Below are 17,105 nucleotides of genomic sequence, written 5' to 3' on the forward strand. Positions count from 1 at the left end.
GTCTGTTCATTGGAATGAAAGCAGCCCAGGACTTCTATACATTTTCTACAGCAAATAAAACAACTGTGTAGTGGATAGAAACGGATTGCTCTAAAAGTGCAAAATATTTCATCGTAAAACCCCCTGAAGAAAGCATGAAGTTCTCTCTCCCTATTCAAAACACTTTTTAACCCTGTGAGTACTAGAGCACTGTGCAAAACATTATATAGACCAATGGCAGTTAAACAGTTAACCTGTAAGTGCTAGAAAGATGGAAAATGTATATCCATCTGGCACACAGGGGTTAGATATTAACCAGAATAAAAATGTAAAAAAAAATACAAAGTAACATCTATGGAAAAAAAAAATTCTATAATATTGTGTGGTGTTTTTTTTTTCTTCTCTCTATTAACTGCCATTTACTAAAGTCTTTTTACACCTTGATTTCAGAGTTTGTTAGAAGTACATCTGTAGATCACACACAAATGGCTTTATATGTTGTGAATACAGTGATTGCCCATTTCAGTAAGAGACCTTCCAGGTTTATGTCACTATTGAAGATCATTTCTTTAGTATACAGCTGTCTTCCTGCATGTCATTGCTTTTCATTATGCCATTAATCCTAAAGCAATTTTACATTGAAGGGAGTTGTGGAAAGTTTAAAACTAGCACTTGGTTTTCTTTAGAAATGAGAAGAGACTCCTCCCTTCTGTTCCAATAGGCTCTTCTCGCTCTGAACGGTTTAGAGTGGTTACTTTGCCACAGTGCTTAACTGGTTGGCCACTGGTGAAGGAATATACAGACTCGTTCCATTCCTTCTGGTGTTTGTCCATCAATTGCTGGTCAATGACTCTGTGCATGTCATCCTGTGAAGAAGAAGAGAAAAAAAGGGGGGGAGGGGAGTTTAGGTAACTACTTTAATTAGTGCATACATATATTTTTTTCTCTTCTCCCTATTTCTTATCATTTCACCACATAGAACACACAACCCCTTTCCGCTCGCGATACAATTAGATAAATCCCCCCCCAAATAATGTTGACTACACTTTAGCTGATCATAGTACAGAGGTCCTGGCATTATTTATTTACATGTACACCCATATAATCCTATATACCTTCAGAGGTTGATGAACTACAACTTCTGTGATCATCTGGTAGCATCATTAACAGGGTTTCCATTCTGACTTCTTTTTTTAAAGCATTACATTGCACAATAAAGGTATTAAAGAATACATGGGGTGTGCAGATGGCTGTCCTTAATATATTTGCAAATGTTTTAAGAAATTCAGCAACTGTCTTTTTAGTAACTGGCAATTAAGTACTGGGATCAAAGCAAATAGTAAACAAGTGGGCTACTTAATTTTGCTTCCATGCTTAATGGTCTTTGCCCTCTGAAATCATTAGAACGTTTTTGGCTTGGTTGAAATGCAACTTGTTCTGCTATAGACCAAATTTCCAGCTCTGTGATGGCAAGCGTACAAGGCACTTCGATGTCACAATATGTCTTCAGCTGATGTACTTATTGGCATGATCAGGCTATTTCTGGATGCCTCCCACACGGAGCAGTCTAGCAACGCCTCATCTGTTGATGGCATTTGACAGCTTTGAATGTGGGATTATAGTGTAGTTGGTCCATTAGACATCAGCTGTACTTGTTACACATCAGGGTCAGCCAATGTAGTTGTCCAACAATGGATCATGATTAGATCCTAAGCACTGTGTTTGCTATGGAAGACAGACTTGTCATATGTTATTTCTATATTTAGGAATTTCCTCCCCCCCCCCCCATTTTTTATAAATGTTATTAGTATTGTACAAAAACGGCATACCGGTTGGTCCAACTAACTGGTGTTATGTGCACAAATGGCACTAGAGCAGTAATGCCTGAGTGTGCATGCATTAGTACAGCATTTTCCTGCAGGTGCCTGAGTGTTTGTTGTCTTTTTGAAGTATGTATGGAACTGCACTCCCATCAGTCAGAGCCAGGGTGCTTACTGTACCGGAACCAAACACCAGATTCACAGATTAGTAGAATAAAATAAGGGGTCCAGGCTCTCCTTGGTTCAAGACAGGCACTTTATTAGAACCACAGCAAGTGGTGTTTGTTGTCATGACTGGAGCATCATGGGAAACTGTCCTGACATGGAAGTGCTGTGAAGGTAAGTGTGTTTTATTCTTAAAGCTGCTGAAAAATGTAATATTCACCACAGTAAAAGCGTCAACATATACTATCTAGAGTAAGGGAATGGGGCACTATGACTTGCACAGAAATAATAATTCTACTTCAAATTAATAGAGACCGAGGTCTGTGAAATTGATAAAAAAAAAAAAAAATCTAGTGTGCATGTAAACCTTACCCCTAACTTTGGCTGGAACAGGTGCTGAAATTCAAAAGATCCCATAATTGATATTGTCTCCCAGAGATAACATGGCCCATTCTTCTTGCCTGATGTCACTCCCCATCACCAGAGGGGGGACAGGGGCAGCATGGCAGATGAGCCGCTATTGGTGTGCTGGCATAAGATGCCAATTTTGCATTGAATTAACATTCACCAACCCAGAATAATGCTAAAACACTTCATGTACAGTCTCCAGGCACTATGACCACTACAAATAAATGAAGCAACTAGGGGTGCACCGATATTTCGGCGGCTGAAATTTTCGGCCGAAAATTGACCTATTCCAATTCGGACGAAAATTGCTAGAATCTGCCGAAAATTACACCTTCCCCCGCGAGAGCAGACATCCCAACCCTCCCAGACGTTCCAGGAGCTATCCCCGTTCACCTTCTGCTTTCTGCCTCTCAAAAGAGGGCGGCCGTGTGATGTCAATGCGCAGGGGGAGGGGCCAGAGTCCTTTTCAACCTTGTCCCGGCTCTGGCCTTTAAGGCTCGCTCCTTGCCGGTTCCAAGTACAAGTCTCTCCCACCCAGGGCATGCCGCTTCCTCCTCGTCCTCTCGTGAACCAGGCAGACCTCACACCACCCGGCCATGTCTCTCATCACAGCCAGCCCACACTATCGGAGCTAAGGTGAGCCGGGACATAGTGACTAGGGAACTCCGGGGGGCAAGGCCTCATTCAATGGCTCAGACCCCAGTCACCCTGGCTCCCCCCTCAGCATGGGGCAGCTATCTCTTTATCCATTCCCCCCCACGTGGCTTTAGCTTGGCTTCCCTCCCTCAGTGACCTGACTGCGACTTCCCCGATCACGTTACAGGGAATTCCCAGATAGCTGTAGGACACAATCTACACAGGGCTGGGTAGTGCATCTCTATAGGTTTAATCTCCTGATAGGAAAGTAGTTCCAGCTCTTGGGTCAGTCCCTGGTTCCCCTCCCCTGTACAGGGATGTGATGGCTCTCCTGGGGCTTGGGGTTAATTTTAGTTCCTTGACATGTGCACAGATCCACCAGTAAGTTTAAAGCTATTGCCAATTCTGCCACCTATATAAATTCCTAAAAATGCCACTATACACTTGTATGCTACTATTTTGGTTTCATATGTGTACCTTGGGATGTCTTCATTCCACATACATGGTAGCACTAGTCTAGTGGCTAGTGAATACTTTTTTTTTTTTTTGCATGTGTTGTAGTGTTTCACTTGGCAACACAGCTGATACTGAAAATGGACTTTCATAAACTGTTCTCACTGCTGTGTAAATGAATTCACCCTGCTTAACTAAATGTAGATTTTTATTTTATATATTTTCTGTCCAATTTTGGTGTTACGTTCAATACAAGTGTGGTTATTTATTTAATTGGCTTCTAGTTTTTCATATTAGATTCATTAAAAATTCTAATATTGAAAACATTATTTTAAAACAGACTGTAGGAAGTTACTTTTATCTCTGGCTTACATATAGGTTTAATCGTGGTAATGGTTATTTTATTTAAAGGAACATTCCAGGCACCATAACAACTTTGCATAAATTAAGTCATGGTACCCGGAGGCTTACCTTATAGGGTTTAAAGTATTAATGTGTCTACTCCAGTGCCATTCTGCTCTGCACCTCTGTTATGCCGCTTTCTGAAATTCTTCATAATGTAGGGCGAAGGAGCATTGGACAGAGGCCAATTGGCAGTGCCCCATTCATAAAAACGTCTTGAAAAGACCTCAAATCCAGAGCTCAAAAGAAACAAAGGTCTGAGCCCTCAGCGGTTAATCCAGTGCAGGGTTTGATCGACTCCAATGAGTCTTTATGAAGCCTAACTTATATCATGCAAAACTAGTATATCAATGAGATTATTGTGCCCCATAGTTAATGCACTGTAGTCTATAGAGGAAATGACACCATACACATGTAATTAAAGGACCACTCTAGTGCCAGGAAAACATACTTGTTTTCCTGGCACTAGAGTGCCCTGAGGGTGCCCCCACCCTCAGGGTCCCCCTCCCGCCCGGCTCTGGAAAGGGGAAAGGGGTAAAAACTTACCTTTTTCCAGCGCTGGGCGGGGAGCTCTCTGCCTCCGATCCTCCTCTTCTCCTCCCCGTCGGCTGAATGCGCACGCGCGGCACAAGCTGCGCGCGCATTCAGCTGGTCACATAGGAAAGCATTCATAATGCTTTCCTATGGACGCTTGCGTGCTCTCACTGTGATTTTCACAGTGAGAATCACGCAAGCGCCTCTAGCGGCTGTCAGTGAGACAGCCACTAGAGGAAATAGGGGAAGGCTTAACCCATTCACAAACATAGCAGTTTCTCTGAAACTGCTATGTTTATGAAAAAATGGGTTAACCCTAGCTGGACCTGGCACCCAGACCACTTCATTAAGCTGAAGTGGTCTGGGTGCCTAGAGTGGTCCTTTAATATTCAGTGCAAAACCACACAAGAATACATAAAATATACATATATTGATTGCAAACATAATAGGATATAATGCAGAGTTGCTAATGTATAAATGAGTTCACCTTTGATATTTAAAGCGGCACTGTCATGGTCGAATCCAGTTGTTTGTTTTTAACCCCCCTCCTGACTTCACTACATCTAATTGTCCCCCTAGTTACTCCCAAATGCCCCTAAGCCCCCATGTTACCTCTTTTTTCATCTTTATTTCAATATGACCCCCATAATAGCATAAGGGAGATTAAACTATTAAAATCTCCTGAATGCCCCTACAAGCTATGCTGCGATTAGGGGCATGTCTACTAAACAGTGAAATTAAAATGGGGTGGGGGGGGGGGGTGTGGCAACATGGGATCTATTGTTCTCCCCCCCCCCCAGCCCCCACCCATGAGCGGCAAGTGGGGAACCTAAATGAAAATGGATACACACACACACACACACACACACCTACCTATTGTTCCCCACCCATGAGCGGAGGGTGGGGGCTCAATGTAACCTCCCCAACCCCCAATTGACTAGGGGTCCCATTTTGTGGGAAATCGCTCTGACCACAGGAAATGAAGCACACTTTGCTCCTCCACTGGTCATGCGTAGGAAACTTACATAAGACCAAATAGTCCCTACTTTGTCTTATGTTTTAAAGAACACTCGAGCAGACATGAAGAAATTAAGAACAGATCCTGACAGAGGGAGAGAAGAGGAAGCGATTGGGTAAAGGTAAGTTTGGCATGACAGTGCCGCTTTAACCCCTTAAGGACCAAACTTCTGAAATAAAAGGGAATCATGACATGTCACACATGTCATGTGTCCTTAAGGGATTAAGGGGGACTGCATTCCCAATAGTACCACACTCCACGAACCAGAAGTGGGATAGAACGTATTTTCATTGTCCATATCTGTATTGGTGAATTCATTATTTATTTATTTACATTCTGTTTGCAATCGTATTTCTATTTTGTGTATTCTTGTGTGGTTTTGCACTTAACGTCTATGGTGTCATTGCTTCAGTGTTACTGTTATTGACTATAGAGCATCGCTGATGTGTGTATGGATTGTGTATTTTGTATGTTTTTTATATATATATATATATATATATATATATATATATATATATATATATATATACACACACACACACACACACACACACACACACACACACATTTATACACCCCCCCCCGTGTGATATGTGATTTATTATGATGCTACCATTCTGTGTCCAATAAAGTGCCTTTGTTTCTTTTGGTCAAAAGGTAATTTCCAACTATGCATCTCTCTAGTACAGCTGGATGTTTTGTTTGGGAAGAGAGGTAGAGGAGCCACAGTGAAGTAGCATTCCTCGTTATAAAGACTGCTGCAAATTAAACATAGCATTGCTCAATTAAAAAAACATGTATACACTGATTTAAACCCTACAACTATTGGTTAACAATTCCTATTACCTTCTGTCAGCCCTGATTGGTACAGGAGATGCAAGCTTGGGCTCTCCAGCTCTGGATAAATTGACACTAACATGCTAGTGCTTTTCACAGACCACGTGACATCAACTCACAATCATGCAAGTATACATTAAGATGACGGATGGAAAGCTAATAGCAGAAAGCTAATAACAGTTAAGGGGATGGACAGCTTGTTGCCATATGATTATAGAAATGAGCATACTTGTGAAAAATGTATGAATGCAGATTGGTGAGTACAAACTTGCCAATGGTGATTTGAGCGCTTATTTGATGTAATGGAAGTGCTAAATGGGTTTGCACAGGGACAAGGTCTCACCTCTAAGGCAGGAGGGGTGTATGACTAAAGTTGTCGGTACAGGAACTGTGAAAGGCCATTAGATCAGAAACCAAAGGAGCCAGATTGTAAAAAGCCCTGAGGAAGCAAACTAGAGCCCAAAGACAAGTGGTGAACACTCATTGAGTTGGAAATGGTACTCTAAAATATAGGCAATGTATTAAGGTGTCATGAGAATTTCCACTGCAGAGAGCTTTTGCTAAGTATCAGCATCAAACTGTACTGCTATTAACCCCTTAAGGACACATGACATGTGTGACATGTCATGATTCCCATTTATCCCAGAAGTCTGGTCATTAAGGGGTTAAACACAGGTATTAAAAAAAAAATGGGGATGATCCTCTCAGTAGAATATCTCGTAACATCTTAGCACATTTTCACCAGAGTGCCATACCCATGTTTTTTTTTTTTATTATCCATGGGCCAGAATCCCAGTAAAAGGGACTATGACATTAAAGTGCATATCAATAATATAAAACATACAATATAAAGAGATTGTATTAGGTATATACATTCGTAACAAAGTACCTCAGTTAATTTCAGCACAAAACAAAATATAAATGTGTAATCTAAAATCATTGTCAAAGATCTTCATACACATCGCTCTATGTAGCATGGCTGAGCGGATCACGCTCTGTCAGGAAGTGCTCTCAGTGAGCCCTTCCTGTCATACTGAGGTCAGCATGGAGGGGGATGAGACACTTAGAGGGGCTGTGGGAGAAGACACACAGAGTGTAGTGGGGGGTGGGGAGGAGGAGGAGATGAGACACATGGAGAGACTGGGATTAGAATGAGACACATTGAGGAGCTGGGGGGGGAGATAAGATACATGAATGGGCTGGTGGTTGCAACACAGAGAGGCTGGGGAAGGGGATAATGACACAGAGGGGCCGAGAATGGCACAATAACAGAGTGGGCTGACCAGAGGAGAGTAACACACTTGGGGGAAAGAGACAGAGGGGCTTGGGATAATTAAACAGAGGGGCTGAGAAGGGGGCAGTAATACAGAGAGGCTGGGTAAGGGGATAATGACACAGAGGGGCTGAGAATGGCACAATAACAGAGTGGGCTGAGCAGAGGACCGTAACACACACTGAGAGATAGAGACAGAGGGGCTTGCAGTAATTACACAGGGGCTGAAAAGGGGACAGTGACACACAGAGGCAGGGGAAGGGGATAATAACACAGAGGGGTTGAGAATGGCACAATAACATAGAGTGGGCTGACCAGAGGAGAGTAACACACTTGGGGGAAAGAGACAGAGGGGCTTGGGATAATTAAACAGAGGGGCTGAGAAGGGGGCAGTAATACAGAGAGGCTGGGTAAGGGGATAATGACACAGAGGGGCTGAGAATGGCACAATAACAGAGTGGGCTGAGCAGAGGACAGTAACACACACTGAGAGAAAGAGACAGAGGGTCTTGCAGTAATTACACAGGGGCTGAAAAGGGGACAGTGGCACACAGAGGCAGGGGAAGGGGATAATAACACAGAGGGGTTGAGAAAGGCACAATGACACAGAGTGGGCTGAGCAGAGGAGAGTAACACACTTGGGGGAAAGAGACAGAGGGGCTTGGGATAATTAAACAGAGGGGCTGAGAAGGGTACAGTAATACAGAGAGGCTGGGGAAGGGGATAATGACACAGAGGGGCTGAGAATGGCACAATAACAGAGTGGGCTAAGCAGAGGACCGTAACACACACTGAGAGAAAGAGACAGAGGGGCTTGCAGTAATTACACTGGGGCTGAAAAGGGGACAGTGACACACAGAGGCAGGGGAAGGGGATAATAACACAGAGGGGCAGAGAATGGCACAATAACATAGAGTGGGCTGACCAGAGGACAGTAACACACTTGGGGGAAAGAGACAGAGGGGCTTGGGATAATTAAACAGAGAGGCTGGGGAAGGGGATAATGACACAGAGAGGCTGAGAATGGCACAATAACAGAGTGGGCTGAGCAGAGGCCTGTAACACACACTGAGAGAAAGAGACAGAGGGGCTTGCAGTAATTACACAGGGCCTGAAAAGGGGCGAGTGACACACAGAGGCAGGGGAAGGGGATAATAACACAGAGGGGGTGAAAAGGGCACAATGACACAGAGTGGGCTGAGCAGAGGACAGTAACACACACTGGGGGAAAGAGACAGAGGGGCTTGGGATAATTAAACACAGGGACTGAGAAGGGGACAGTGACACACAGAGAGGCTTGGGAATTGAACAATTACACAAAAAAGTGGACATTTATATAAAGAGGGAAAACGGGAGATAAGATGCACAAAAAGGAGTAAGACATTCAACAAATGTGATAAGAAACACAAAAGGGAGTACGAATTTCGAAAGGGGGATTAAGAGACACACTGGTAAAGATGCATCTTTGCCTGAGTAATAAAAAATTATTGTGAATAAAGCACAAAGCAAGTAAAACATCAGTGTTTGTATCTGTCTGAGTATTTGCATGTGTGTCAGTGTTTGCACTAGTTTGTCTGTGCCCATACATGTGTGTCAGCGTTTGCACTAGTTTGTCTGTGCCCATACATGTGTGTCAGTGTTTGTATCTGCGTGTCTGTATATCTGCATGTGTGTCAGTGTTTGCTTCTGTGTATCTGTGTATTTGTGTAACTGGTTCTGTGTATCTCTGCATCTGCATGTGTGGCAGTCTTTGTATTAGTGTCTGTGTATCTGCATGTGTCAGTGTTTGTATCTATGCATCTATATGTGTGCTTTGTGTGTCTGCATCTTTATTTATGTTAGTGTTTGTATCTGTGTCTGTACATCTGTGCCAGTGTATGTATCAAATCAGATATTGATTCTTCTAATAAACTTTTGCATCAGGTTTCTTACTTGTGCATGCCTTAGCTTTATGTGATAATGACAATGCCCCTCCCATGACATTGTCAAAAAGGTGCAGAGCATGGATGTCATTACAATTATGCCCCCTCCTTGATAAAATTGTGCAGATGTCCATAGGTATGTTGCCTGTTTTATGTCATCTTACATTAAGAAACACAACTACTAGCACAGTTCTAGAACCTGTCACTGACCTGCCATGCCTCCAGTTGCTGGGACAAATTCAGTTTTTGTTGAATGGCATCTAATAGCTGAGTGTTCAGTGACATCAGATCAATTCTACATTTTGCCAACTCCATTTCCATTGCATTCTTCCTGAAACGGTAATCAGACACAACAATGGTCATTAGCTTGCTGTTTTCATGTGTGTATTTAAAAAATAAAAATCACCTCTCTCTATATATAATGGCTTCTGCTTAGCTAATATATAACAGTTTCTCCTGGTTCTTAACAAGACTGTAGTTTTGGTGGAATATCCAATCAGATATTGCTAGCATACATTCCTGAAGTTGCTTAAAGGGACACTCCACTGCCTCCCTCCCCACCTCCCCCAAATAAATAATGAAAATCACTATTTAGTAGATATACACCCATTGAAAACAATCATGCATTTCATTGTGCATTTTGTCATTGGGGATATATCTAAAGACAGCTTGTAAAAGTTGAAAAATCTCTTGTCTGCATCCTTTGCAAGCTCTCGCCTTCTTCACCAGCACCACTTTTTACACTGGGCAGTGAGAATGACCACTCAAAATCACAGGTTTCTCACTGAAAAGCCTCTGAGTCTTGCATGAGCATGCGCCCTTAGCCAGGGAGCCACGGCAAGCCAGTCAGTACGTACATTCACAGAATTACTGTGACTTTGGGGAGAAGGCAGACAAGCCACTTCTGTTAGCTTTGTTGAGCTAATGAAATCGGGAAGATAACCTCCTTATCTGTCTTGATTGACAGCCAAGAAGGGGTGTCTGCACATATAAATAAAAGTGACAATTTCAAATATATATAAGCACTTTTAGAAACAAAAATTAAAATGAAAAAGCTCAAGTGTTTCATGTCTGGAGTGTTCCTTTAAAAGATGGCACATTGTTGACATTTGCTAGCCATTTTTTTTTTTAGGAACCAGCAGCATCAATGACAATAGTTATTTGTAGACATAAGTGTATTTACAAAGATAAGCCAACTTTCACTTTTTTAGGTCTAGGATAACACACCCAGTCTCCCTTTTCTTATCTTTGCTGGGAGACTCCAGTGTAAAGCTGCTTGGATTAATTTGTACAAATGTTCCACAGTTCCCTGGTGCTCTGCAGCTCTATACTGATGCCAGTGCTAGGAGACATGACATCCCATCTTCTGGCAGTAGATGACATGTTAGTGAGCTATCCAACTAGTGCAAATAGTGAGCCCAGGTGCTTCCTTGCATTTGCACATTTAAATCTTCTAAGCAGACACTTGCTATAGGGCTCCTTTATTAGAAGTGTGCCGGTAGGTGCCTGCTCTTCTCCATGATGTAACCGAGTCTGGTGGGAGCGGGTTGCTCAGTGTACTACTCCTGCTGTCTGTCCCGTAGGGCAGCCTGCACCCCTGCTCCCCATTTGCACAACAGTAATGCACACCAGTCTCTTAACTACTTATCACCCTCATCATCACCACCGAAAGAGAGAAAATGTAAAGTATGATGTGACACCAATCTTTCATGTAATTCTCACCACCTTACTCAGAAAAAGCTGATATTGTAATTGGGGCAGCTGCCTTAAGTAAGTATAAACATGAGAACAAGGGGAGAATCGGAGGTGGAAACTGTTTCAAACCTCTTACGAGTCTTCCCTATATATATGAGGGAGCAACCCATAGATAAAAAGTAAACTTTAATAAGTATAATAAAATCCCAGCATAAGTGGGCAAAGAAAGTAATTATAAATCCAAAATAGTGCTAACTAACGAAAAAATTATAACCAAAAGTGTGAATATTGCTGAAATGATAGGGGGGGGAGGGGAAAGAAAGTAATTAAGACCTGGCTGCAAAGTAGCAGGTAACGAGTAAATGTGGGATGGTAGGGGTATGGATAGAGGGAGGACTGAAAGATAGTCCAAAAGTTATACCCTAGCGTGCCTTCGAGGGCACCCCTTAAAAAGGTCTAGACCTCCAAACCTACTGGACTCCCAAAATCATTCACTATGAATAAAAACCCTTTCCTGCGTACCCCAGCAACAGTAAAGAGCCTTTACTTGGCGAACCTTTAGCAGTGGTTGGCAAGAAGATTAGGGATGATGCTGCAGCTATTTTCTAAGATAAAGACAAGCCACCAAGCTGTGATTTTAGTATAAGATCTTTATTAAGATTTATTTAGAATTACATTTACTTTTCTCTTTTTTTTTATTTATCTTTCTGTTGCTGGGGGTAAGCAGGAAAAGGAATTTTCTTCATGTCATGGTATACAATTTTGGGAGTCTGGGAAGTTTGGAGGTCTAGACTTTTTTAAGGGGTGCCCTCGAAGGCATGTTAGGGTATAGCTTTTGGACTATCTTTTAGTCCTCCCTCTATCCATACCCCTACCTTTCCACGTTTTCTCGTTACCTGCTACTTTACAGCCAGGTCTTAATTTTCTTTCCATATTTAACTGTCATGATTTTCATATTTAGAAATTAGAAAATGGTATGGTAAAACCAGCAGAGATTTGACTTAAAAATATACTGCCTTTCACTGTTTATCATTCATATGCTAGTGGAGGGAATATGTATCATGGTGGTTCTTAACGGATTACTGCCATGTCAATCATGAGTTAATGCCATATATTAAGCATATGGATGACTTATGAGTAGATATCTGCATGGGTCAAAGATGAGAAATTAATTAATGGTTGGAATATGCTACAAAACAGTGGTGGCGGCACCGAGCCATGAACGCTGAGGAGGCCACATGATGGGCATTTGTCCTCAGGGGCCCAGTCTGCACTGCAGCTCATTAACAGCATGACGAAGCCCCTTGAAAAATGGCAACCATTGCTGGGAGGAAGTAAGTGCAGGTCATTTCCTCCCAGCTAACATTCGTATATGGAGTATCGCACGAGAGAGGGCAACTGACTCCCAACATCCCTAGTCACTGCTTTCAAATGGCAATAGTACATAAAAACATGCAACTGCATTCAAATGCTAACAGTAAACACAAATACACAACCTATTGATCCAATAAAATATCTAACTGCCCTTCTGGGGTGGAGAAGGACTTTTTACTAGTTGCCTGAAAATTGGAAAGAGCTTAAAAATTAGTTTTTGGCTTTTGGATCAACAACAGGAATAGATGTGAGAAAAGCTAACCTTGATGGGCACAAGTATTTTTTTAACCTATGTAAATCTTGGATTTTTCTTACCAGTTTAGTTATAATAAATAACACCAGGCAGCACATTTATGTGACCCAAGAGTGCACGTGACATGTTAACTTATTAGCTCTGTGGATTTACCCCTGCCCCTGGGCTATACTCAAAATGAGTAGCAAATATTGTCATTACTTGGCTATTGCTTCATCCCGGTCCTTGATGGCCTTCGTTAACTGCTCGTGTGTCTCTGTATTTTGAGTTAGCACCAGGAGATGGTCCCGCTCTTCTTTCAGTGCAGTCATTTCAATACTTAAAAGTTTCACCTGAAAACAGAAAAGTGTATAATTTGGAATGGAATCCTTGAATTAAAAAAAAAATCACAAATAAAATACATCAAAATTGATTTTTATTCCTTCATTAAAAATATATTACATTGGGCATCCCTCAAGGACAAATGTGGGATTAAGTAACCTCCATCAAAACTAAAAGATTGCTCTTCACCATGGTTTTATTATACACAACAATTATATGGGGGGCGGGGCCGGACCGCCATGCGAGCAGGTCGCACAACAGAACAGCTCCTGCAACTTCTCTGAGGTTTAATGATTAAAAACCGATTTAATACCCACCCGACGATAAAAGACAGCGACCCTGCGTTAACAGCCACCCTGGTCCCGAGGAGAGGCTTGCTGCTAAGTTTTAGTCCCTCGGAGGGGTGCTCTCCATCACCTTAGACCTCCTCTGGTTTTAACCGAAAAAAAAAAAAGAAGAAAGGGCTATGTACTCTTAAAAACCTACTGTAGCAACCTAAGCCTGACTAATAATCAATGGGTAACTGCTGATTTATTTGCATGTCAATTCGCTTGAAGGTACAAAGAGAGACTCATGTGGGAATACCATGCTTCTGACGTCTCCCCAATACATCTAAGCTTGGCAAGCACGGCTGCTGTGCTAGGTACCTAAAGTTAACTAGGGGAGCTGATCCAGCAGTATATGCCTGTATGTTATGCCTACTATCCCTGCTTTCCAGGTGATCGCTCCATTATATGTTAACACATGTAGGAGACTATAAGCAAATATAACACACCTGCGTTTATCTTTTTATTGCAACTCATAAATATTGCGTTTGAATTTAGCTTGAAACACAGATGCGCTTGCTGTTTTAGCATCATTTTCACTACATGTCAAAATTGTTACTAGATTGTTACAACGTACAAAAAAAAAAAAGTGCAGTTTTTGAGTACCACATTGTCAATACTGGTGCTTAATCCATGTGTGCTGTTGTGGCACTTGATATATGCTTGTAACTCCTCATGCACAAACAAAATAAAGAATAAAAAAAAAAAAAAAAAAAAAAACAATTATATGGCAAATGCTACATTTTAGACTATAAAATGGAACTTAATTGGGCACAAACCAAAGGCACTTACTTTTATAATCCCACAACCATGTAAATACCAGCCCTGGTTGTGTTCATCTGCTTGCTGCTTTCAGCAAGTAAAAATGGAGATAAGACACCAGGATTTACTTCCCATAGATGTTAGGCACTTCCCCAGAATCATGTTGCTCTTTAGCAGCGCGACCAGGCCCCTGGAAGATCATCAATGCTGGGAAGAAGTGAGTGCCTGTCACTTCCTCCCACATTCAGAGGGAGCCCCACGGCAGGGAGAGAGCTAACCCAAGAGAGGGCAGGCGCTAGATGAGTACCAGCCCCAGATCTACACCTCTATTGGACACCAGCAGCTGGACCCCAGGGAAGCCACCCTCCTGCACATAAAAGATATGTTGATAGAAAAGTGGCTAAAAATATAAAAAATATTACAGGTATGTGTGAGTATGTGTCTGTTAGTGAGTGGGTATGTGTCTGTGTATGAATGTGTCTGTAGTTGAGTATGTATGTGTCAGTGTGTGTTAGGGATCGATCAATATTGCTTTTTTAGGGCAGATACTGATAATCTGTGGCCTTTCAGGCCGATAGCCAATGACTTGTACCGACATTTTGAACATTTACCGTTTTGAAAAAAAGAAAAATTTCTACACAAATCTGCTGTTAACTGAACATATTGATTATTTAATTGTATTTATTTTTTTGCTAATCTTTCCTTTTTTTTTATAATTCTTTATTTTTGTTGCGCCATGAAGTAACAGACATGCCGAGAATGCCACGATAGTATGAAATGGCTTTTGCAATTGGACAAAGGTGTGACATGAGTATGCGGCACAAACATTTTTTTTCATGAACATGAGAAATTCTGTAAATATCAGTAGGTGAGTGCGCCTTCTGGGTCAGTATATGTAAGTGTGCTCATATATTGCAAAGTTGAGGTACGGGGTTTCTATATCTGAGTAGTGACACAATGATCTGCTGAAGACTTACGTCTATCTTCTGTCCGTACTACCACCTCTGATGCTCGCCTTCAAGATTTCTCGAGGGCTGCACCGTTCCTGTGGAACTCGCTTCCCTCCTCCGTTAGATGCTCACCCAGTCTCCACTCCTTCAAAAAAATCGTTAAAAACCCACTTCTTCATAAAAGCGTATCAATTAAACTGTTAATAGCTCCCGACTGATTCCTCTTCTGCAACTGTCACTAGTCTTATACTATCCTTACCTTTTGTGTCATTTTACCCCACTCCTTCTAGCATGTAAGCTCATTGAGCAGGGCCCTCAACCCCTCTGTTCCTGTGTGTCCAACTTGTCTGGTTACAACTACATGTCTGTTCGTCCACCCATTGTAAAGCACTGCGGAATTTGACGGCGCTCTATAAATATCATAATAATAATAATGTTAGGATCTTGGGTTCAGCGTTGGTTGGTGGTCCTCTGTATGAGGCAAGACCCGTCAAGGGTCACTGACATTGTGGGGAGGTCATGAAAGGTTGCCTGTCGTGTTGGTTTCTGCATTGAGATTGTTCTGTATGGGTGTCAGCGTGATAGGTTCCAACAAGGAACTGATGTAGGGGTACCTTGCAATTAAGCAGGGCATGCCCCTAACCAAGGGAGCTGCAGGGGGGGGGGGGGGAGGGGGAGGTTGCAGTGTATACCTGGCCTAGGAGTTGTGATGGGTTGGCCTTTGGGCTCTAGAGCTGTCTGGGTCACTACCGCATGGGGTGGTCTTCCGTCAGTGTAAGTCTCAGTGGAGCCTCTGTGAAGTGTTGTATAGCTTAGTCAAACTGTAAAACAATATTAATCAAATACAATTTAAGAGAAACCATATGAGAAAAGATAGAAAATAAAACATGAGGTCAGTTAAGTTGCAGATCTCTGCCAGTTGTCTTTAGAGTGGACACGAACACCTCTTTTGCTTTCAGGTGCCCAGTTGCCTCTTGCCTCCCATTCTTGAAACAAAGGGTATGGGTGTGGCCGGGTCCCATGACCTGCCCGGAGCATTGGTTTCTGGGCCAGTCCATGGTTCTGCCAGTCCCAGTGATGAAAGGAACTTAGATGCGTCCGCCAGGTCGGTAAGTGAGTGAGTTGTTCCGTTGTGGTTTACGTGTAGCGTGCCCAGTGTTCCCCAGCGGTAAGCTATGCCTGCAGCTCTCAATTGTTGCGTGACTTGTTCTGGTAAGATCTTGATAGAAGGTCAATTTTTCTTCAAAGGTTAATGGCGTCTTGCTTCTCAGAGCTGCCATGATATGCCCCCTATCTTATGCCGAGGTGCATCTTATGATGATGTCTCTGGCGGTGTGCGGTGGAGGCCTGGTGGGCCCTGGGAGTCTGTACACCCCATCTAGAGTGATTTTCTTTGCCACTGCCGGGAACAATATTGTTGCCATCAATCTCCTGACATAAAGGGATAGCTCTTCTACCGATATTGCTGTCAGTATGCCCATGATTTTAAAGTTATTACGTCTGTACCGGTCTTCAATGGTGGTCATCTGTAGTGAGAGTGTTTGATTTGATTTAGTCAGCTGCTGTACCATGGTGTGTATGTTGGTGAGGCCTGCATTTATAATGTCCTCTCCTGTAGCCCGGACCCTGTCAGTGGTGTTTTGCATGTCTGAGTGTAGTATTGCAAGTTCAGCTGCAAGTATCTTGTGGAAGTCCTGCAGCAGTACCTTCAGGGCGTGTTTCGTTGCGGGAGACGAGTCTTCCGGGCCGGCTGTGGGCCGCCCAGGCTGTTGTTGGTGCTCTGAGGATATGTCAGAGGCCGCAGTGTGGAGGCTTTCTGCAGGCGCCATCGTACCTGTCTTTGGAGCAGCGCTCCGATGTCTTGGTGCTCGGCCGGAGTGCTCGTCTTCTGGGAGCGACATCCCATGCCAGGCATGTGTATAGAGGGCTCTGGGTGTGTTTGGCTGAGTGAGTTGGGCTCTGTGGCCACATATGCAC

At 42.8% G+C, this 17,105-nt stretch overlaps 1 protein-coding gene across 3 annotated transcripts in view; it reads right to left on the reverse strand.

Moving 5' to 3' along the window:
- Positions 1 to 369: 369 nt before the first annotated feature.
- Positions 370 to 17,105, reverse strand: part of BICDL1 (BICD family like cargo adaptor 1) — a 98,674-nt gene continuing 81,938 nt past the window's right edge. For 2 of the 3 annotated variants that reach the window (XM_063454599.1, XM_063454598.1), the window contains exons 8-10: positions 12,971 to 13,101; positions 9,658 to 9,778; positions 370 to 845 (exon numbers count right to left, since the gene is read on the reverse strand). In XM_063454599.1, coding sequence (XP_063310669.1) covers positions 645 to 845; positions 9,658 to 9,778; positions 12,971 to 13,101 — 453 coding nt within the window. In that variant the 3' untranslated portion in view covers positions 370 to 644. Of the gene's footprint in view, positions 846 to 6,595; positions 6,705 to 9,657; positions 9,779 to 12,970; positions 13,102 to 17,105 lie in introns of all 3 variants that reach the window. The other variant, XR_010090877.1, reaches the window with a different exon arrangement.

Source organism: Pelobates fuscus, chromosome 5 (genome assembly GCF_036172605.1).
Source record: "Pelobates fuscus isolate aPelFus1 chromosome 5, aPelFus1.pri, whole genome shotgun sequence".
Classification (NCBI taxonomy): domain Eukaryota; kingdom Metazoa; phylum Chordata; class Amphibia; order Anura; family Pelobatidae; genus Pelobates; species Pelobates fuscus.